General features: G+C 31.7%; 2 protein-coding genes across 3 annotated transcripts in view; one reads left to right on the top strand and one right to left on the bottom strand.

The window, feature by feature from the left end:
• Positions 1–16,446, bottom strand: part of LOC130446907 (diacylglycerol kinase eta) — a 30,233-nt gene extending 13,787 nt beyond the window's left edge. Inside the window, exons 1-12 of the mRNA XM_056783426.1 lie at positions 16,275–16,446; positions 14,458–14,568; positions 9,112–9,192; positions 8,789–8,928; positions 4,644–4,839; positions 4,498–4,589; positions 3,558–3,760; positions 2,969–3,165; positions 2,368–2,513; positions 1,610–1,845; positions 1,287–1,530; positions 47–276 (exon numbers count right to left, since the gene is read on the bottom strand). Coding sequence (XP_056639404.1) covers positions 47–276; positions 1,287–1,530; positions 1,610–1,845; positions 2,368–2,513; positions 2,969–3,165; positions 3,558–3,760; positions 4,498–4,589; positions 4,644–4,839; positions 8,789–8,928; positions 9,112–9,192; positions 14,458–14,568; positions 16,275–16,409 — 2,011 coding nt within the window. The 5' untranslated portion in view covers positions 16,410–16,446. The remainder of the gene's footprint in view (positions 1–46; positions 277–1,286; positions 1,531–1,609; positions 1,846–2,367; positions 2,514–2,968; positions 3,166–3,557; positions 3,761–4,497; positions 4,590–4,643; positions 4,840–8,788; positions 8,929–9,111; positions 9,193–14,457; positions 14,569–16,274) is intronic.
• Positions 16,447–17,050: 604 nt separating this feature from the next.
• On the top strand, positions 17,051–22,563 carry LOC130446906 (inositol polyphosphate 5-phosphatase E). 2 transcript variants are annotated; one of them, XM_056783424.1, is made up of 9 exons: positions 17,051–17,494; positions 17,546–17,657; positions 17,747–17,921; positions 17,977–18,134; positions 18,187–18,459; positions 21,256–21,300; positions 21,449–21,675; positions 22,031–22,254; positions 22,341–22,563. In XM_056783424.1, exons 1-9 carry the CDS (start codon positions 17,279–17,281, stop codon positions 22,450–22,452), a joined length of 1,542 nt encoding a protein of 513 aa, XP_056639402.1. In that variant the 5' UTR covers positions 17,051–17,278; the 3' UTR covers positions 22,453–22,563. The 2 variants fall into 2 exon arrangements, with proteins under 2 accessions (XP_056639402.1, XP_056639403.1); XM_056783425.1 differs by lacking the exon at positions 21,256–21,300 and having other exon boundaries at positions 17,059–17,494.
• The last annotated feature ends 38 nt before the right edge of the window (positions 22,564–22,601 follow it).

The raw sequence follows: 22,601 nt of genomic DNA, 5'->3' as shown, positions 1-22,601 counted from the left end.
AAAAAAAAACGAAAACAAGTAAAATACGTTATCAATATTTACTTACCCGATTCGATTATCGACATTGGTTTCAAGGAATCCCTTTTGTTTGTAGTAGTCGGAGATCCGACTTTATCCAAATCACCACTCATGGATATTTTGACTGTCGGTATCGCCTCCGCAGATTGCTTATTCTGTTCGTCGACCACTTGTTCAGTGTGTTCCACTAGATTTCGAATAGCCCTCTTCAGGCTATTCGCTCGATGTAATAACGCGTCCTTTTCACGTTCCATGAATCTGAAATATAATCTCAGATTATCATAATACGTCGTGGACAACTTATTTATGAGCCCCTGTATCTCAAATCAGTGTTTTTATTTTATATTGATTTTATTATAAAGAAAACTTTTTGATAATCCCAGGTATATTAAAACAGTAAATTTTTATTGAAATCAATATTTCACAGCTCCCTGTATGTTAAAACCGTCATTTTATCTAAATTTTTCATTTTTCATTAATACCACTTTTTTATAACAATCTGTACATCAAACTAATAGATTTATTCTAAATTTTCATTTTGTATCGATTTTTTTATCTAAGAAACTTTTTTATAACCCCTGGTTAGATTGAATAGTAAGCTTTATTTTTAATAGTTGTTCATTAAAACTATATTTTCGTATACCCCTGTAACTAACAACAGTGTATTTAATCGAAAATTATATTTCATGTTAGTTTGTTCATTCCAAACTATTTTTTTAAACGCCAGGTATATTAAAACAGTAAATCTGTTCCAAAATACAATTGCGTAAAGTTTTTTTTGAACCACTTTTTAAAAAAATCCTGTAAGTTAAAACTGTCAATTTATGGAAAGATTTGCTTTATATGAAGTTTAATCATAAATATATCTATTTTTTGTCCCCCTGTAAATAGAAACAGTGGATTTATTTGAATAATCTATTTTATCTTAATTATTTTTATTAGAAACCTGCTATTAAACATCCTGTAAGGTTGGATAATTCAAAAATTTCATTTTGTAATCATTTTTTTTCACTTTAAACTTATTTTCTATGTCCCCCGGTACCTTAAAGCAGTGACTCTATTTGAATATTCTATTTTTTTAATCACAAACCCTGTTTTAACCCCCGTATATTTATTCAAAATTTATTTACCTACCATGTTATTTCGTTTATTTAAAACACATTTTTTTAAACGCCCCGTAATTTTGAACAAGAAATTTATTTAAAAATTTCATTTAATAATAATGCTATTTTTTCATAATTCCCTGTATATTAAAATATACAATTTACCTTGATGTTCTTCGATGTTTTCTGAAATTAAAATTATTGAGATCCTTTTCGACTTTATCAGTTTTGGCTTTATCGAAGGATATTTCGCTATCGGTATCCTCAGTCGATTTACCAGGTCCTTGCGATTCATCGTAATATTGAGTTGACACCGTGGTCGCGTCTACTTGCTCGCTAGTCAACGTCTTCAACAACGATTCCAATTTTTGATGTAAAATATCACACTTTTTGGCCAGCTGATCGTCTCCTGCAACAACACCCGTAAAATAAAAAAAAATCGAATTTTACAGAGCTTTCAATCAATAAAACAGATTTCGATCAATCACCTTGCATAATCGAACTGTCCATCAGTTGCGAAGCGAAATCTTTAACAGTTTCGCATAGACGTTTAGACGAGTTCAAAATAACTGAAGTATCATCAGATTGTAGTATATTCTGCAGATTTCCTACTAAAGAATCTTCGTATTGGCTAATTTGGCTATGTAATTGTCCTTCTGGAATACCAGGAGTTAACGACAACTTTGGCATGGCTATTGTGCGTTCGAACGCCATAATACTCCACCTGAAACGAAATATCGAAATACACGCTTTTCGTTTATATGTTACCATGGCAACGATGACGTTCTAATGACCTTTTTAAAATTGTACGTATTGTACTGCCCACGTATTTCGAAATTCAATATGGAACTTCCATATATCAGTTTTAAAATATTTTCAACCCTATTTCAATCTGTAGTTTTGAATAGAAACGATTTAATGGCACACGTGTAAATAACGAAAAGTTTTTGATATGATAGAAATAATATACGAGGGTGGTTTTAATGTTTAGAGTCAAAAAATCATATAATAAAAAATTAAACTATAATAGCAATCGATTATTTGTTTACGTTCTAAATAAATAATTTTCTAATTTAATTTAAGATCTCAATGTTGAACAACCTTCGTATAATTATTAAACGAATAATATGAGATACGTCATTTTTTAATCAAATTTATACATAACCTCAAAAAAAGTTGTTATTTTTTATCCATTGTTGATATAAGAAACTATATACAGTGCATTTACTAATGTCGTTACACTTACCTATCCAACATTTTGGTACTAGCTTTTTCATATTTGTCCAAAAGTTGTGGTAAATGGGTATCGTCATCACAGGAAGCTCCCCAACCTAATACTCTAGCTAAATCATTGCCCGTACCTAAAGGTAATACTGCTACTTGGCACTGTTTCTGTAAAAAAATGTTTTAATAGTTAATTATCCCTCGTATAATCACTTTCGTAATAACGATTTGATTTATATCAGTTATATATTGATTTGATATTTCTGGGTGAAAAGGAAATTAAATCATCTACTATTTACGTACTTCTATATAGATTTTCCCTTTACGTATATAATATAAAAATTTTTTTAATAAAACGCAGAATCGAATTTAGTATTTCCAAAATAGATAAGACCGGCCCTGTTAGACGAAATCCTGGGCATGCGTTAGTTAAAATCATCTTGTGAGGAAATAAACAAATTTTTTTAATTTCTTTTTTACCGCTACAGAAATTTATTACCGGAACATGTAAATGTACGTTCATTATAATTTTCCGTTTTTACGAAAAATTAATTATACGAGGTGATAATTTAAAATGTAGAAAAGTGATATTTGTCTAAATACAAAACTGAAAAATTACTTACGTGCATATCTAATTTATCGATTTCGGAAAGCACCCAACCAACAGAACCATCCCCACTACATACTAAAATACGGAATGGATCGAAATGTCTGAACAATTTAAGGCCCAAACGAGGACCGGTAGAAATGAGATCAAAAACTTGTGCGGGATTAAGCAGCTGCTTGAATTTTCGAAGGAATTTCACGCCTTGATTATCACCTACGACATTTAAAAATATTTTTCAACCAAATAATTATACAAAAAGAAACGTATTGGCTCATTCCGGATCTGTATATACACGGTACTACAAGTGAGGAGCGGAGAGAAGTACAGAGTATCGAGACATATCGGCGCGGCTATTAGACGCAGTGTTGCCGGACTTTAAAAATGTTCTTCAATATAAAGTATTTTAAACTAAAATTTTTTTTATAAAAACTTTGAAAAGTTAAAAAACTATAAACAAATGTATATTTAGTAGATATGGTGTTATTTTATTTCCGCTACTTGTAAATGATTTCGTCAATCAATATCAAAATAAAATGATTTAGAAGAGTTTGACAACGACGAATAAAATAAAATATATACGAGGTGGGGTCTATATTTTTTATTACCTGATTTAGAATTTACGAAAACTAAAAGGGGAGAAGAAGCTTGTGGTCTGACTGCTTCCCAAGCCTCATCTTGAATGGAATGTAACGACGTTGGAGGTACTACACTAACACGAGCAGGACCTAGAGGACACCCTCGATTAATATTAGGCCTGCATTGTGTGTGTACGGTGGTTCTACACCACAAACATCGCCAATCTTGTAATCTGAAATGGAAATAACCAAAATACACAGTGTAGAGAAAAAAATTCGTATATTTGAGGTTAGGTGTCAAGGTGTAGTTTGTGATGTATTTAATGCTGATGAAAAGCTCGATCTCGCCAAATTTAAAATCAATTTAATTCGATGAAATTTCACATGATTTTTTAACAAATTATAAAAAGTTTTTTAGAGATTCTCGTCGGATATTACAAAAATGTCTTTTTTCGTTTCTCGTACTGATTTGATTCGTTGTTTGTCGCGGGACGAACGAGGGCGGATCTTGGAAGGACAATACGCTATTATTATTAAAAGGGTAGTGTCTCCTTTGAACCCTCTCCCAACTGTGTTTAGGGGTCAATAGAATCGTCGTATTAAAAATATACGGAAATTTCGATATTTCCGATTTCGTCGATTCAATATCATTTTTTTTAATCTGTTCACTTCCGCAAACGCATTCTGTTACTGATTTAAAACTACAATTATTTATAAATTTTGACTGCATCTCAATATTATGTCAAATTATTGTCAAAATCGGCGCCTCGAAACAAATTAATATTAAACGTTGTATAAAAACTTAATATAAAAAGAGAAAGAACATCGGTTTACCACTCTCTATCTCCCTCTTCTAAATAATACAATTCCCGATCTATTTTTAGTATTAATTCTTTGTTTAGGTTAGGTTAGGTTAAATAGATTTTTGAGGTTATGACATCTGTCAAAATATAATTAGTACGTTACTTACCTAAGTACGGACCCGCAATTTTTTTCGCAAACTGCGCATTTGGCGGAAACCGGCAGATTACCTTCCATCCATTGATGGGGCATCATTATGTTCTGAACAAGAAAAATCGTGTTTGAAACGGCATCGTAAATTTAATTATGACTTACCCCGTCTTCGTCTTCTGTAATATCGTGTCCTACAGATGCTAGAGTCGTCCATTTGCAGTTATTGATGGCTTTGGCTGCGCAACGTTTATGCGCTTTGCATTTGCATATTTCGCATGATAATCCGTGGCTGGTGACACCGCTGAGTGCGTCTCGACACACGTTACAGTATGTCGGTCGGGCGTGCGACGTCGCGTACCTAGGAAATATATTCGCAATAACCAAATCAGATCAACAATGTAGAACATGTACCGGAAATTCTTAAAAACGGGCTCTGTTGACGACGCGCCGCGTTTTTGACGACCGGTGTATAACAACTAACGAAAATATGGAAACAACGGTGATTCGTGAGCAAATGGGGAAAATATGAAACTCTTTATGGACAGCTTGGACATGTTTATAGATGAACATTCTCAGAATGTATCACTAAAGCTTCTACGAGGGTTCTACGTTTTTTAATAATCAAAACATGGAATTGATGGGTACAGTCTATGTTTCAGAAGAATCGGTTGCTTTGGAGGTACCTCAATTGATTGTTTTGAGGAGTCGTTTTGGATTTACAACCCTTTTTCCACATAGAAGTTATTTTGTACAAGAATTTAGATGTTATTGATCTTCCAAAACACTTTAGGACATTCTGCAGTTTCCATGGCTTGTTTGCTGAATCTGCAGTTATCGCTCATTGTCTCAAGGTAGTATTTGAAAGGCAATGACCTTTAAGAAGACCCACCAGTTTGAAGTCGTTTCTGGTAATCGTGAGAAGCCATATCGTGAAGACATAGTAAGATTCTTGTCCAAGGTATGGAGTTTTGTTTGTTTCCTCATTTCCTGATATACCGTGGTGGTCTAGAAACCCCATTAGGGTTTTGAATTTTGTAAACAGTAAATTTTCGTAATAACCCTCGTAAAGCACACAACTCAATACGTCATGGAAAAAAACTACATCGAATAAATGCCTTATTGCATTGAAAGACAACTAATGTTCGTGTGATCGTATGTAAAGGGGTGAATCTTTACAGTTATTGCAGAATTAACCCTCAAATATGAGAAAAAACACACGATATATTACGCAATATGTATATATATAAAAAAAACTTAAATAAAATTGCAGTAAACCGAAATTTACTTTTTAAATTTGTATTTTTTTTTCAACGGCGGCGGCGGTTTCAATTCCATTTCGGCCAAATTGAAAGCGACGATTTCCTCGCTTTGCAATTTGATATCGTCGTGCGTGGGAACTCTAGCGTCCGTAAAAATCGTCTCTATAAGCGATTCCTCGCTAGCAGCTCGATCAATTTCAATCGGTTTACTCCTATCCCGCATCATAGCTTCGAATAATCTATATCCTTGTTCCAACGATTGACCGCTAAGTATCTCCTTGGAATTGTTGGCTAATTTGGAAAATTTACTCGTTAATTCCGGTATAATTTTCACGCTGTCGATCTCTTCTTTACCGGGAGCGATCGGTAATAAAAAACTATCTCGTTTATGACAGACATCCTGATAGGAATCGGTGGATAAAAGCGTCGTTAAATATTGAAAATGTTTTAACGAAATTCTAACTTTAGCTAATATTTTGTATCTAGTATCGATTAAAATTTGATATTCGTTTTCTTTTAATTTTTGTTCGCGTATATTCGATTTATACGTAGCTTTATTTTCAGTGTAACTTTTCGTAGTTTCCACCATCGTATTAATCAAATCCGATAGATTTTGTTCGGCGTGTTTTTTTTTATTAAATAAATTATTTCTATTTTCTTCGTATTTGTTTACTAAAGTAGAAAGTCTTTCTTTTTGACGTAATTGATCTCTCAGGAAAGGATATAATTGATCTACCGAAGGTGTAAAAAACGCTTTTTTTAATATATTTAAAGTGTCTTCTACAGCGTTGATTTCTTGTTGAAAAAACGTATAACTCGCTGTATCTTCTATTTCAATTTTTACCAGATTTAAATCGCTATCTCTTCGTATGAGATTTTTTAAATTTTCACTGAAATTTTGTACGTTTTTTTGTACTAACATTATATCTTTTTTTCTACTAACCATATCAGCTTTAACTATCCTTTCTAAAAACTGAAATTCTTGTCGTCTATCATCCAAATATTCGGTACCTAATTGCCCTAATTTGGTTGCGTTTATCATGCATTTTCCTTGGATGAATCCATCGTTTCGTAAACAAGCTAAAATGGCGTCGAAATAAATAGCGTCTTTTTTCATTATAGCTATCATTTCTCTATACGAATTTCTGATATATATAGCGGCTTCCTTTTTCAAAATAGCGTCTTGTACTTTCCCTGTTATGAGATGCGCTTTTTTTTCGCAAGCTAACATCGGTTGCAACCCCTCGTATTTTAACGTGTCTTCGTACACCGAACATTCCAATTTTAAATCGATCAATTCCTCGGATTTTCGCTTCATCCTGTATCTCAACATGTCTCTTTTTTTTCTTTTCGTGAAATTCACTTGGTGTACCATATCGATGACGCGTTGCGGGGCCGAATTTTGGAAAGTTAGTTGCAATTCCCTGTGATCCGATAGGGTGTTTCTCAATTTTTGTTTGTCGCCTCTAACAGCGTTGTCCAATTTCTTCCTATTGAGCTCTATTTGTTCTTGTAGACTTTTTAATTCTTTGATTTGTCTTTTTTTCGCTATCGCGTTATCTAATTCGATGATTATCTTATCTCTGGTGTACAAATTTATTAAACCTTTGTATTGGGTTATTTTGTCTTTCGTCGTCCATTTTGTCGATGTCATTCCGTGCATTTTCACTTTATTAGCCGATAACATATTCGAACTATTCATATTGGATTGCTTTTTGTAAAAAAAACTCGTTCTAATTGAAACTTTATAAAAAAATTGATCTTTACAGTGACTTTGACAGGTTAATTCTGAAGCGGCACCTTTCGAACGTTACCATAACCACAATTCTACGCGATTATATTCAGTTTCTAGCAAATTATGTACCGGGTGATCAATTAACGTTTCTACAGTGACTTTGACAGGTTAATTCTGAAGCGACACTTTTAGAACATTACCATAACCACAATTCTACGGTTTATTACGTAACGAACGTGACAAGTGACATGTGACACGCGATTATATTCAGTTTCTAGCGAGTATGTACCGGGTGATCAATTAACGTTTCTACAGTGACTTTGACAGGTTAATTCTGAAGCGACACTTTTCGAACGTTACCATAACCACAATTCTACGGTTTATTACGTAACTAGCATGATAAGTGTCAAATGACACGCGATTATGTACTGTTTCCAGCGAATTATGTACCGGGTTATCAATCAACTTTTCTACAGTGACTTTGACAGGTTAATTCTGAAGCGACACTTTTAGAACGTTACCATAACCACAATTCTACGGTTTATTATTTAACGAACGTGACAAGTGACATGTGACACGCGATTATATTCAATTTCTAGCGAATTATGTACCGGGTGATCAATTAACATTTTAATTGCTAGTTTTACTATATCAGTAATCTCAAAACGGTCTGGATGATCGTCGACTGAAAATGCGTGAGTTTGAAGATATAGTGGACATTTAAAAGTGCGCTACATCGCATATTAACTGAAAATTTATACACGAAGAAGCTATGTGCAAGATGAGTGCCGAATTTGATCATAATGGAACCCAAACAGCGTTTTGAACATGTTTCCATCGAGTGTTTCACATAAAAAAGCAGTTTCGTAACCATGAATGAAACATTCTAAGGAAGACGAAACAGTTTCATTTGCAAACGTCGGTTTTTTGAGATTTTGAACAAGAAAAAACGACGATTATTGATCAACGTTTGAGCGTAAAAGTCAAGCAAAAACAACCGCATTTGTCTGAAAAAAAAGTTGTTCCATCAAAACAACGCACTAGCTCAGTTTTTAAAGTTTGAATCGCTACCTCATACATCTCATTCGCCAGATTTAGGCCCCTCGGATTATTTTCCGCCTGGATGGTTAAAGATTTATCAACAACGAAGAGTTTAAGACAAAATTTAATGGATATTTCGAGAAATTTGACGATTTTTATTAGGAAAATCAAAATTTTTGTGTTTTCTCTGTCGGACCGGGTACTTTTCGTAATTGTGAAGGAAACTAATAAAAAAAATAAGTGCGATTTGTAGAATTCAGACGGTTGCTTACCAATGGTGTCGTCCTGACAGAAGATCAGGTTCCATGTCATTATATCGACGCTGGGAGGCCGAAGACAGAGCTCCAAGCCAATCCTCCATTTCACGTCTCGATTCACAACAAAGTATTAAGGATCGGAAAGGGGTTATAACCTATAAATCAAAACTAACATAATTCAATAATACGTCAATCGTAATTTCCACTAATCTACTCAATTTATACATTTTTTTCTCTTGATAATGTAAATTCGTTGACGAAAGATCAAATTTCTCGGAAATTCTTTGGAAAGCTGACATTTAAGATAATTGCGAGGGTAGCGGGATCGTCATACATACCTGGAAACTGTGATTCGCGTTTTTCGTCGAACATTCAGCTAAAGAGAGATCGGCCAATTCGATTTCATCGAAAATCACAGCCTAGAAATTAAATTCAAGAAGTTATCAAACTCGAAACAACAACCCTTAGATTATTTCTTTCTTTTATTGCCTCAATTTCATATTTTTGACGATTTTTAATGTTTCGAGATAAGGTTGCGCCAACCCGCGATGGGGATATTTCAGGTAAACGAAAAGGTAGAACAAATACATAATACAACTCGTGGTGGTTCAATTAACAGATAATTTAGTACCTAATCTACTTTGTAAAGCTGGAAACCCCAAAAATTATAACCTAGAATTACTAAATCCTTTGCTTATGTGCTATTTATTGACATTCCACCCCCATAATTGCCACCACTCATTGTCAAATTAACATAATAAATTTAAAAAACAGAAATTACAAAAATTTGGCAAAATTCGTTTCATAATTAAAATCCCGAGTTGTCTAATCTTCATGACAATCACTATCACGAGTTAGTACTTTGTAACAAAAGTTAAAATTTTATGTCATGTATTTAATTCAACGAGTTAGGGCACGAGTGATCTTTCTCCCACATCATCTGGTGGTTAAATCTTCCATGTAATGTTCCATCTAAAAGCTCTAACAGCTGATGGACTATTCGACCAAATGATTATCTTCTGATTGCGACATGTTCCTCTCCAAGAAAGGCTTCGGTTTATCTCTAGCGATTCCTCTAAAGATTTAAAATCATTTCTAGTGGAACTGTTGGGCATATTCCAATCTTTCTAACCTTTGGTGATGGTTTTTAGATCGTGAACGTGGACACCATGATTAACCTCGTCTTGGAACCATGTGAACTTTTAATTCCAAATAACCTCATAGGTCAGGAGATTTTGAGGGTGATTCAAACGGTACTCGTCTTCAAATCCATTTTCTAAATGTTTTTAAAACACAGGAACCTAACCCAGAATAATTAATTTTTATTTAAAATTTTGGCGGTCGCGCAATTTTCAGCCACCGATATTTCAAATAACAAACCTAAAATTATTTTGATTTCCATGGGTTTACTGGTTTACTTCATTTTATATAAAACTAATGCAAAAAAATGTTTTTTAAACGATTTGTACGTCATGATGATGCGGCACAAAACCGGAAAACTGATCAGTTTGTACGTTGCTTTTCTTTTTTTGCATCAAATTTATTAGGGTCTCAAAATCTGCAGGAAACACGCGGAAAAAATTTCTAAAATGATCAGTACCGTCTCATTTGCCTTTTTTTGGTTATGATGAGATTAATAATAATGTAAACGGACCAAAACCATGAAATATGGGTCCATCACTTTACACCTGATACAAAAGAACACCCTATTCGCTATATTTAGCCACATCGGATTATTTTCTATTCCCAGATTTAAAAAAATATCTCGTTGGTCAAAGATTTTCCAATAATGAAGAGGAAATGACGGCTATCTTGAGGAACTTGACAATTTTTATTAGTTAAATATTTTTTCCTAAAATTTTGTGGTTTTCTATGGGGTAAGGTACTTTTGGGATCTCCCTCGTAACACAAAGACACTATGACTTACTGTTTATATAAAAACAAATTCTCGGCGAAATAACTAAAAATTAATAAAAAAAAATTTCGAAATATATTTAAAAAAATCTATTAATAGTACAACATTTGGGTTTAATGTTTAAAATATCTTTAATAGAGAATGAAAATACTTAATATGAGTTACATAGAGAGGAAATTTATGAAAAATCCACCCGGTGCGTAATAATCTTTTTCTAGGTTATTTGAAAATGACATTTGACATTTCGAAGCCTTGAATACGAAAAAAAAAATGTTAATTAATCATTTCGTTTCGTTTTTATATGACATTATAGACTTACGAAGTTATTTAGTTCGATAATTGAGTGCAAAAAAATACAAAATACCAATTCCTACCTGAGGGATTATTTCCAAAAAAAATCAAAAAATCACATGTAAAACGCGACAAATTCGAAAATCCAGTTATGACCTTATTGCGAGAAGGCTTCGACGAAACTATAGGAGACCGAGCGTCGCGACGTACACCGGTATCCCATCGACGCTGTTGCCGTTGTTCTTCCCTATTATCTGGAACGCGTCGCGTCGAGAGACGCAACCCGATACGGGAATTTAGACTCAAAAAAAAGGGTTGAAAGAGGGTGTTGGTTGAATTGGATATTAAAATAAAAACAACTTAATTATAAATCAAAGGGATATGAATAGGGCTTATACTGTGGATTTACCAATAATTTATTCGTCGAAAATAGTTATTCACACCTCTAAAAGGGTTGCTACAATATTTTCCATTTGACATCAATCCGTACTTACAAAGAACGTGATTTGAACGTTTATTTTTTGATAATTTTCAAAATATCACGCGGAATATAAAATCCCGCGCCTTTAAACACCTTTTTAACTATTAGAAACAACCCCATCCCTTAAAATTGACGATTCCGGGAGTGGAATATTTGCGCAAACCGATTTACAACTCGTCGATGACGTCATAACGTCGTACGACACACACGCGTCCCCTTTTGCACCCCCTCATCGTCGATTCCAATTTCCGAATTTTTTCAGAACATTTAGCTTAGAAAATTAACAAAAATCTGCTTTTTCACTAACTCGACGGGTTCGATCCTCTTAAGGCTTCTGGTAATGTTTATATAATACCTCTCATAGGTAGTACTTTTACTGGTACAAACCAGATTCGTATACTAATGAATTATAGGGGTGATCTATGGTGTATATTCGATTATTTTGTGTAATACGTAAAATATTAATCGTTTTAGAAAGCTAGACGTATCGTATCTAATCTATACGATTTTTTAAACTCAAAATTCGAATATTTTGTGATGATACGCGCGGCGTTTTTAATTTTCTATACCGTAGACTTATTTGTATTCATAAAACACGAGGGGTGGTGGTGTATAAACGTGTAAGCGCAAAATCACATCGATTACCTTGTATGAGAACGTTCTGGATTTTGGGAGAGGTATTTACAGGATTGTAGGTCAGACTATTGAAAAAATCTATTTACCAACATAGATTGCGAGGAACTAATAGCTATATACAGCGTGTTATATAAATTCTAATAATCTAACTAAATAAAATAGGTTTCCGACATTCATTTTGTTTATAAAAAAATTATACAAAAAGACACTCTTAATAATCGTATTTTCAACTTCCCATTTGGATTCAAACTGTGCAAATTTCGTAAATACTCAATGCACGCTGCCACATATTTCAAATTTCTCGGTAAAATCCCGTATTCGTGGAGGAAACCGAAGCAAGAGCTTGTCGAACAAGTTTTTTAATTTTTTTCCTTCCCTCGTATATTAAATTCTCTCTTTGAGAGACGATTACCCCAAAAAACAACTGCTGGACCAAAATCGAACATTTTATCGCTCGAAATCACCGTGTATATTAAATCTAGTAACAAAGTATATAATTTGGACCTACTGTATCAAAAAAATTGCAGCGTGGATTTGATAACAACCCAACTTCTCATAACTTCGAATTTAAAGATGATTTCGTCCAGTTTATAAAATCTTATTTATTGATTTAGTGTCCCGGTTTTTTTACACCCGCAGTTGGCAACCCTGGTTTTATGTGGTTCTTTCGCAATAAGATTTTTTCTAACGAAACCAGCTTCCGATTAACTAAACCTTAATATTTATCCCATAAAACCTCATACTTTCCCTATAACTCCCGTACAAATGCTATTTAAGTCCTTCAAACATACTCGAAACATTCATATTGATCAAAAAATTGATTAAAATATTGATTCAAATTATGAAAAATAATTAAATCCATATCAAATTATAAATATTTGTTTTTATTTGTCTATCTCGAAACTTTAGTAACACCCCTCGTATAAAATTTTTTTAGCGTAATTTACGTTGCCTTGTACATATTGACGATCCCCGATCGAGCCCTCAACCTTTATACATAATATTTTTTAGTATTGTCTATTTTTTTTGAGGTTATTTCAATTTGTAGAACGACGTTATTCGATTTTTATCGCGTTCCCTTTATGCGAACGACCTTCTTCGAAACGGCGATAATGAGAAAGCGAATACCGGTTATGAAAGTGAAACTAGGCCAACTCCGTCTTATAGTAAGACGTTAACAAACGCCATTTCTCTCACCTCAACCGTTATTTTTCCAAAATCGATAAATATAATTAATGACTGTCTATTAAATAACAAGACATTACACGGTCAAATAACGGAGATAATATTTTAGAACGGTTATGTAATAGTACGATTATAATTTTTATAATAAATTGATTGTTATTATTAAAATCACCAAATGTAAATAATTATTTGTATTTACATGTTACCAAATAACATCAATACCGTTCGGTAAGTAATCGATATAACGCATCTCTATATCTTGGCTTAACCTTGATAGTATTTCGCCAATACAAAAGGAATGTAAGAACAGTGTAATATATAAAACAAAGTACCACGCCAGTTCTAGTGTACGTTCTAAAATTCAATTAGATTTATGATCAAATCCAATAATTTATAGTTTCTAGTTTAGTGGTTTTTATAGTAAAATGCGTTTTTTTTCTATTCACATAAACTTTTAAACCTTTTGTATCGAAATAAGTAAAAACATTTATTTACTCCCCTTTCACATTCTGATAAAATGAGATTTCCTTTCTATTTTATTAAAATACGTACGTACTTCGACTTATCATTTAAATGTATCTTGACTGTCTGGTGGTTTCAAATAGTCCAATACAAATACAAAAACAGTAAAAATTTTGCTGATAGTTTTCGTAGTATATGGTTCAATTTGAGAATTTTTTCTTTTTAAATTGGTCAAAGAACAAAAAAAATTGTTAGAAAACTATATAAAAATAGTTTAAACGAATCCTCGTTAAGCATTTCCTATTTTTACATGTAGAAAGTATGAACGCTTATTTATAGTACAAGTCATAGATCTATATAGTGATCCGGCTGCGCACTTGACAGCAGACTACACTGTAACAATAACTATTCATAAAGAATCTAGAGGTGGAGGATAATGTTCTTAACGATAGTTACAGTTATTATTTAATATTTAAGACTAGATTATAAAGAAACGTTTCGTTCAACCACAGTTTACAAGGAGCGATTTTTTGCGAGGATTTCAATTTCATCCCCTGTAACGATATGGTTGATGAAGTAGTAACCATTACAAAGATAATGATGCATACAGCTTCTTGACATTTCCGTTGTCGTGAATTATAGTCTTCCACGTCTCCCCGATTACATACAGCTTGCAAATTACGATTATAACCTAACTTTTTTTAATTGTCTTACCTTTGTATTTTTGGCATAATACAATTTTCTTCCCTTTAGTTTGAAATACCTTCTTCTCCACCTTTGTAATGAACACGTATGCTTAAGTAAATAACCTTCTTTAATTGAAACCTATAATGAAACCAAAAAAACAATTAACAAACTATTGTCTATAACACACAAAAACAATCTAATCTACACTATAAAATTTGATAGTTAAAATGACGATATAAGTCAAAATCTAGTATGAAAAATAACTTGAAGATGTGTAAACGAAAATCCCATCTCTATATATTAATGTCAAACAAAACATTAGTTCCATGTATTTATATCTGAATCGAGATAGAACCACAGAACTAAATTGTTTTATGAATCATGAATCAATAACGATATCGATGAAATGTCTACTTCAACAATGTTGCCAAGTTGGACAGAAATAAATATTTTAGATGAGAATTCTTTTAAAAAAGTTTTTATAATTATAAAATACAGTAATTTGGACACAAAAAATCTATTGTCATTTTAATATTTGTAATTGTCAATATGTATATAGTATAATAATATTTTTGTTGATTAAATGTTGAAAATAATAAATAATCTGACATTGATGAGCTCCTTATCCATTCCGATTAATGTAATAAAGACATCGTTCGCTTAAACCGAATTATTACAACGGCGTAGTCACCCCCAGTCAATTCTAATTACAACCTTTGCTGAAATTCGTTCCGTCTGACGAAGACACAATTTAACTCGATTGAAGTGCTGCAATATCTTTCGATAATTAATTAAATAAATCCAATTTCGTTCAATTTAATTTCGAGAATGTATCATCAGTGCGTATTTATAATTTAATAATAGCAATATTCGATTCTCTCTGTATACTTCGTATAATGATCATAAATCTACATCAATTCTATTATTACCCTAATATACTCGATACGGTACTCGATGTCAATTCAAAACACTCTTCATTTATCAAGGATGTTGAAAAGCGTTCATGAAATTAATTAAAACAAGCTATTTGACAACAATAATCGATCAGTCTCGCGTGACAGTAACGTCATTATATGTTTATGGAATGCTGGCTGACCTGTGAGATCACAAATTAGAAGTTGCCAGATTTATTGTAACATTGCAGATCGTAAGAAAAAATTTCCTTTTTATTCACATTTCCTGTACGATTCTAGATTGAAAAATATTATATTATCATCCCATCTCGATGTCAAATGAAATTTTATACAAGCCAATTATTTATTTACGATTTTTGCTATTTTATGATTTGACTCTGATGACATTATATTTTTATTTTGAATTGAATATATATATATATATATATATATATATATATATATATATATATATATATATAAAACATTCTATCGAGTAAATTGTTTATTGATACTTCGAAATAATATATTTTAGTATGTGGTATCTAAAAAAGTTGTTTAATTGACGAATTGACATTGGCAACATTGTTGTGAAGTATATCGATTTCATCCGGCGACGTCGTTTCCCCCTCTACTACTATTTCTATTTAATCTATTGACCCCTCGCACATGTTTCAAGTCGCGCACACCTGTTACTTCTATTTTATGATAATATACAAAATTATATGGAAAAAACAAACGTGCAAGTAACAATGTATAGGAGGAAAATGAGGTTGAACAAAAAAAGAAAAGAAAGCATTAATGGCTGTATATCACATTCGTTTATTTCACATCAATATTATTTATTTACAATACAAACGCATACAAAATAAGCAAAATTTATTCGTGCTATAAAAAATTAATTAACGCACATGCCATTGTGTAGCACACGTTTATAAAAAATACACATACCGAACTGCATATATCGCGATTAGTTGATAATCGTCTAATAAAAGATTTAGCCGGTTCGGTTTCTCCATCACTTTCCGACGATTCTTCACACACGGGTGACGGAATAATTAGAATATTTCCACTTTCGATACCCATACGTGCACTCACTACGACTCCGACATGTTTATTCTTTTTGTCTTTGTGTAAACAAGGCATCCACAAGGAGATAGCATACGTGTCCAATTGATGGCAGCACTTATTCCAATTATCGAGAGAAAAATAATATAATAAAAATTTTTTTACATCTTAATTGAGATAAAAATGATATAAAAGGTGAAATAAATTGTATTTAAAAATCTAAATCCACGTAGAGATTAATTAAATGTTAAATAATAAATTTTCCACTAAGAATAAGTCTATTTAAATAGCAGGCAACCAATATTACATCACATAATGCTGGTTGCTTGTTATACCATAGAATCAAAACTAGTTTGACATAAATTTTTTTTCCAATTGATGGCAGCACTTGTGTCAATTATCAAGGGAAAAATAATATAATAAACTTTTTTTATATTTCGATTATGATGTAAATAATATAACAGGCGAAATAAATTGTATTTAAAAATATAAATAAGCATGGAGGTAAATTGAAGGTTAAATAATAAATTTTCTATAAGGAATAAGTACATTTAAATAACAGGCAACCAATATTACATCATGTAATGCTGGTTGCTTGTTATACCATAGAACTGAAACTAGTATTTGTATCAAAATAGTTATATTTCTATTTCGAGGAAATTCACTTGCACGTGTAATTACGTCAAACGTCAAACTGAAGATGTTATTAGTACAAAATTTCAAAAATAATACAAACATTTTTTAACACTACAAACAAATCATATGATTTCTTCATGTATCGATTTTTATTATAAAGATTGTCTTCCTATAAAATATTTAATAATAAATAAATGTGCAATTCTAAGAAATATATACTATGCTATTATTAGAAAATCGATAATAAATTTATGACCATGAATCCGAAACTGAAAAAGGGCATGAAGTCAGGATTCACTAGTTTCGTTCTTCCACGCAAGCCCTCGAATAAAGTTGGAGTATCAGTTACGAGAAGTCAAAGCGCGAAAGAATACGGAATGGATGTTATTATATCAGAAGTTACCAATGATTTAGCAATTTCGCGACGACCTTTAAGTTTCGACGTCCAGAATAAAAAATCAATAAGCGTAAGTATGAATACGATAATTCCTATAGTTGTAACTCGAATTTTTTTATAGAATTTACACAGAAACAACAGTTTATCAGACAGTAACATATGTAGTGATTCAGTACAAGACGAATCGGTTAAAGACAAATCAATTTCTCATGAAAATTTATTAGAGACCAAAGGTAAGTACGTTTGCGATTAATGTGATAATAGGAACATTTTTTTTCGTAATTTCCACCACTCGATATTTGATTTTGAGTTTGTTTTCCAGGACTGAATTCCCTACATCTTATTCCAATCAGTAAAGCAAGGCAACGTAATTTTTTACAGGGTAAAATAGGGGTTAATTCGTTATTAGGACCTAATGAATTAGAGAGAGTGTGTCCCAATAGAGAAATAACCATTTTTGTGGGTACTTGGAATATGAATGGTCATTCACCCCCGAAGTGCGTATTAAACAAAACAAAGGATGTTCGTAAATTTAACAATTCGTTTTTATAGGGAATTGAACGATTTCGTTTTACCTATAAGTATGGAACACGTCCCCGATATTTTGTCGTTCGGTACCCAAGAATCAACATCTGAACGATTCGAATGGGAAGCTAGTTTACAGGAAACCATTGGACCCTCCCATTTACTTTACCATTCGATCTCTTTGGGTAATTGAGGGTTATTTGGTTGTATAATTGTATTTACTTTTTGTATTTGAAGGGACTCTGCATCTGGCTACGTTTATAAGAAGGGATTTAATTTGGTATGTTTCCATACCGGAGGAATCTAGTTTGTCTGTGCGACCGGGTACTGCATTTAAAACCAAAGGCGCCGTTGCCACTTCGTTTATGTTATTTGGTACTTCTTTTTTATTTGTTACCGCTCATCTTACCGCGCACGAAGAGAAAGTCAAGGAGAGATTGTCAGATGTTAAAAAAATCGTGCATTGTATGGATTTACCCAAAGTTCTTCCATGCAAAAATAAAAATCAAGGTTAGTCGAGTTATTTAATTTTTTTTATCGAAATTTTGAATATATAGTACGCCACTAGTAAAAACACGATATTCACATTAGAAACTTTCGATACAACGTTGCCGGAATTAGAAAAATTATCAGAATTTGAAATATTTTTCATATTTATAAAATAATTTCACTAAAAATTCATTTTTTCTAAAATTAATTGTTTAAAAAATATTTTTTCATCACTCTACTGTTTTCAGTTGTTATAAAGAAAAGTCATAAAATTTGGCAACATTGAAAGTTGAATTATCTTTGTGAATTGTGGCTGTCCATCCTTCTGTATACAAGACCTATTATGGATAGATAGTGTTGCCAGACACAAAGAAATCCTGTAAACTAGATTAGTTGGAACAAAAATTTTTATTGTTAAAATTCCAAATTGACTACAAAATTATTTATTAGGAAGAATCGTATAATTTTGATATATTATTTTGTTATGATGCGGACTATTGTGAAATTTAATGTAATAGAGTTGAAGAAAGGTTTTTAAATAGAGTCTGTCAACACAGCTCTCTTATTGGTCTCATAATTGCTTTGCAGTCTAGACAGTGTTGTCAGATACAAAGATTTTTTAATATTATAAGGAAATTTATAATGAACTTTAGATTGAAAGTTTTAGTACAATTTTCAACAATTTTGATACAAATTTTTTTTCTAAAAAACGCCAATGTTGTTAGATATGAATAATTCTCTGTAATATGGGAAAATTCACACTAAATTTTAGTTTGAAAGTGTACAATATGAAAAAATTTTGATACTTAATAATTTTTTAGCAAATGCCAATATCATCAAATATAAGACTAATCGTTTTTTTTTTTTCAATTCCGTTTTCGTTTTATCAAATTCCGATCATATTTCAACAGTCGGCAACATTGATGTTGCAACATCAATTTTGCCGCTTGTTATTGCGATAAAAGAATATCTGGCAACACAGCTCCGTTATAGATCTCTTTCTCTAACATGTAGCTGTCGATCGTATTAGATAGAAGAGGTTTGCGGACTAGACAGTGTTGACGGGTGCAAAAAATTTTCTGTTATATCAGGAAATTTACACTTCACTTTGGTTTGAAAGTTATAGTTCGACTTTAATTTTTATAAAAAATAATTTTTTAACAAACGCCAATATTGTCAGATTTAAATAATTTTCTATAATATAAAAAAATTCAAACTCAGTTTTGGTTTGAAAGTGTGCGATTTTGAAGAATTTTGATGCATAATAATTTTTTAACATTCGGGAATCTCATTAATTATAAGACGAATCGTGTTTTTTTTCTAAATTTTGTATTAATTTTCATCATATTCCCTTTTGGCACAATGTTTGTTATTGCCTACTATTATTACGTTAAGGGAATATCTGGCAACACAGCTTCGTTGAAGGTTATTCTTCCGCAGCATGTAGCTGTCGATTTACTACGGAAAGTAGACAGTGTTGCCGGATCCGGAATATTTCCTATAATATAGAGGATTTCCACTAAAATTTGACTACGATTTGCAATGAGAAATTTCCTCATTATATTTGTCAAAATATTTTTTTCAAATAGTGCATATTGTATATAATTTGAAATATTTTTATAATTTTTTATCAATGTTTAATTCAGGTAAGTGTAATAAGTAAGAATCATTAATATATTTTGACCTGTTTCATTGTGTTAACTGAACATACTTTTTTACAATAGTAAGTATATATAAAAAAGCTTTATCTCCAAATTTTGTTTTTCTTTGCACTTTCTTGCACACTCCCTCACTTTTAAGTAACTTTGGTGTGTTTTAACGTAATGAATGAAGGTGTTATCACCCCCATCTCCCGAATATAAAATTACGTCAATTGATCGATCCCAAATTTTAAGTACGCAAAATTTTTTTTCATTTTATGGAAATGGTTAAAAAACTAAGTACGCCCCTGGTGAACAAATAATTTCCATTTTGTTTTGTTTTCCGTTGTCGTTTAAATATAAAAACAGTTGTTGTCGAGACTAATTCGAAAATGGACTCAGATAATAATTGTGGTATCACCTTTGATCAGAAATGACTTAGAGCTTATCATCGTTTAAAATATTTATTTCAATAATAAATACAAAACTTCACGTGACACCAGTGTTATTAATCTTTTTACAAACGTGGTCGCCGACCTTGAAATTCTTTATTGATTTAATTTTACGATTTGTTATATTTTTTTTTCGTTTTCAATAATATGCAGTTGCTATACCGTGTGTTTAAATTAATTTCATATTATCGCTCTCAATCTAGTAACTTTTTTAGTGATTTCTAGTCTAGTCTAACCAGTGTCGCCAAGATTAAAATATTTCCTTTATATAGAGATAATTCGTAAGTTCTTGTCGGTACTGAAACATTTTTAAGTAAAATTGTGTAATTATCAAACATTTTAATATTTTTACTAATAATTTTTATTTATATTAAAATGAAATAACTATATTAATTGCATAGAATATAAAACACGTCATTTAGTTCAAGATATATTATTAAAATAGTCTGGCAACAACGCGTCTACCTTCACCAACAGTTTATAAATTCGTCAGAGGTTATGTTACGAAAATTGTTATTGGAAATTTCCTACTTTTGATAGAAGGTAAAATTTTTGGGATAATTCTTTCTAATAATATTTGTTGTGAGTTGTAAATGTTTTTTTTTAGTATTATACGTGTTTTAGCACAAAGTTTAATGTGAATTTTCACTGCTTAAAGTTTGAGTTTTTTAACGTTTTATTTTTGTTTAATTCGTTGAAAATGGTGTCGATTTTTTTAATTCCAGGTATTGGAAGAAGAAATACGAGGATTAGAAAAAAAACATTAACTTGTATGTAATATTTTTAATAATTTATTTAATGTTAAATTCCCAAATATAAATATAATTTTTTCTATTACAATTTTTTTTTAATATAAAACCGTTATAAAGACAATTTACTAGTGGTGAAAATGTTTCGTTAACGTTATTTCTATTTCAGATATAACCCAAAATTTCGATTACGTTTTTTGGTTCGGCGATTTGAATTTCAGATTGGCTACGCCGAGAGCTAAAGTCTTGGAATGGTTATCTAAGACAAGTTTTCCATTACCGGCTCATCTACCGCACGGTTGTATGCACCACGATCAACTGTGCTCGGTTTTAGCGGACGGAGCGGCTTTTCGCGGTTTCAACGAGGCTAAAATCACATTTCCACCAACTTACAAGGTAAGTCCGATCGATTAAACACGACATCCTGTATATTAAACATCGATTTTCATTCAATTATCAAATTTGTAAAATTTATTTGGAATTTTACCGTTTTTACAAATGAATTTGTTATTTTTTCATTTGTTTGCCGTTTCTATTGCAATTTGGGGCCTGTAGTTCTACAGGATGTCCCATAATTGCGTTATCATATAGGTCAAGGTCAATTTACAGGAAAAAGAATCGTTATTAAGATGTTCAAATGACTTTAAATGTAGTATAATGAAAAAAAAAACATAACGTTATTCCCCTATCAATTTTGAAAAAAAAAATTATAGATGTTCGAAATCTGATTATTTATACATTTTCCTTCAAGTACGATCCAGGTACACAAAATTTCGATTCGTCGTCTAAAAATCGAACGCCAGCTTATACGGATCGAATATTGTATAAACAGAAGAATAACAGAAGGTTTAGCGGGGCGCTTGAAAATCCCCCGTTACATTGTTTAATATACGATTCAGTTCCATCTATAACGACTTCGGATCATAAACCAGTGTGGGGAGTCTTTAAGGCACATCTAAGACCTGGTTTAGACACGTAAGTAATTGGAATTCGTTTCAAATGATAAACGAATATTTACAGATTGGAATAATTATTATATTTTTTTAAAAATCTCTTATTAGAATTCCATTAGCAGCTGGTTTGTTCAACAGAGATGTTTACCTCGAAGGATTAAAAAGACGTGCTACAACTAATAGTATAAAAACTAATACCTCGGTATGTTCCGTTCAATAAGTATTATATCGGCGATATGTTCCAGAATTATTGTATAGACACTATGAAATTCCATTTTTAATAAAATGTTTTCAAATAAAGTTTTTTTTTATTTCACTTCCCTATTATGAATACTCTATAACCTCTAATTTGACATATGACATATAATT

The sequence above is a fragment of the Diorhabda sublineata genome, chromosome 7 (genome assembly GCF_026230105.1).
Source record: "Diorhabda sublineata isolate icDioSubl1.1 chromosome 7, icDioSubl1.1, whole genome shotgun sequence".
Lineage (NCBI taxonomy): Eukaryota > Metazoa > Arthropoda > Insecta > Coleoptera > Chrysomelidae > Diorhabda > Diorhabda sublineata.
The sequence above is the reverse complement of the archived record's forward strand: the minus strand, read 5'-3'. Positions and strand labels throughout refer to the sequence as shown.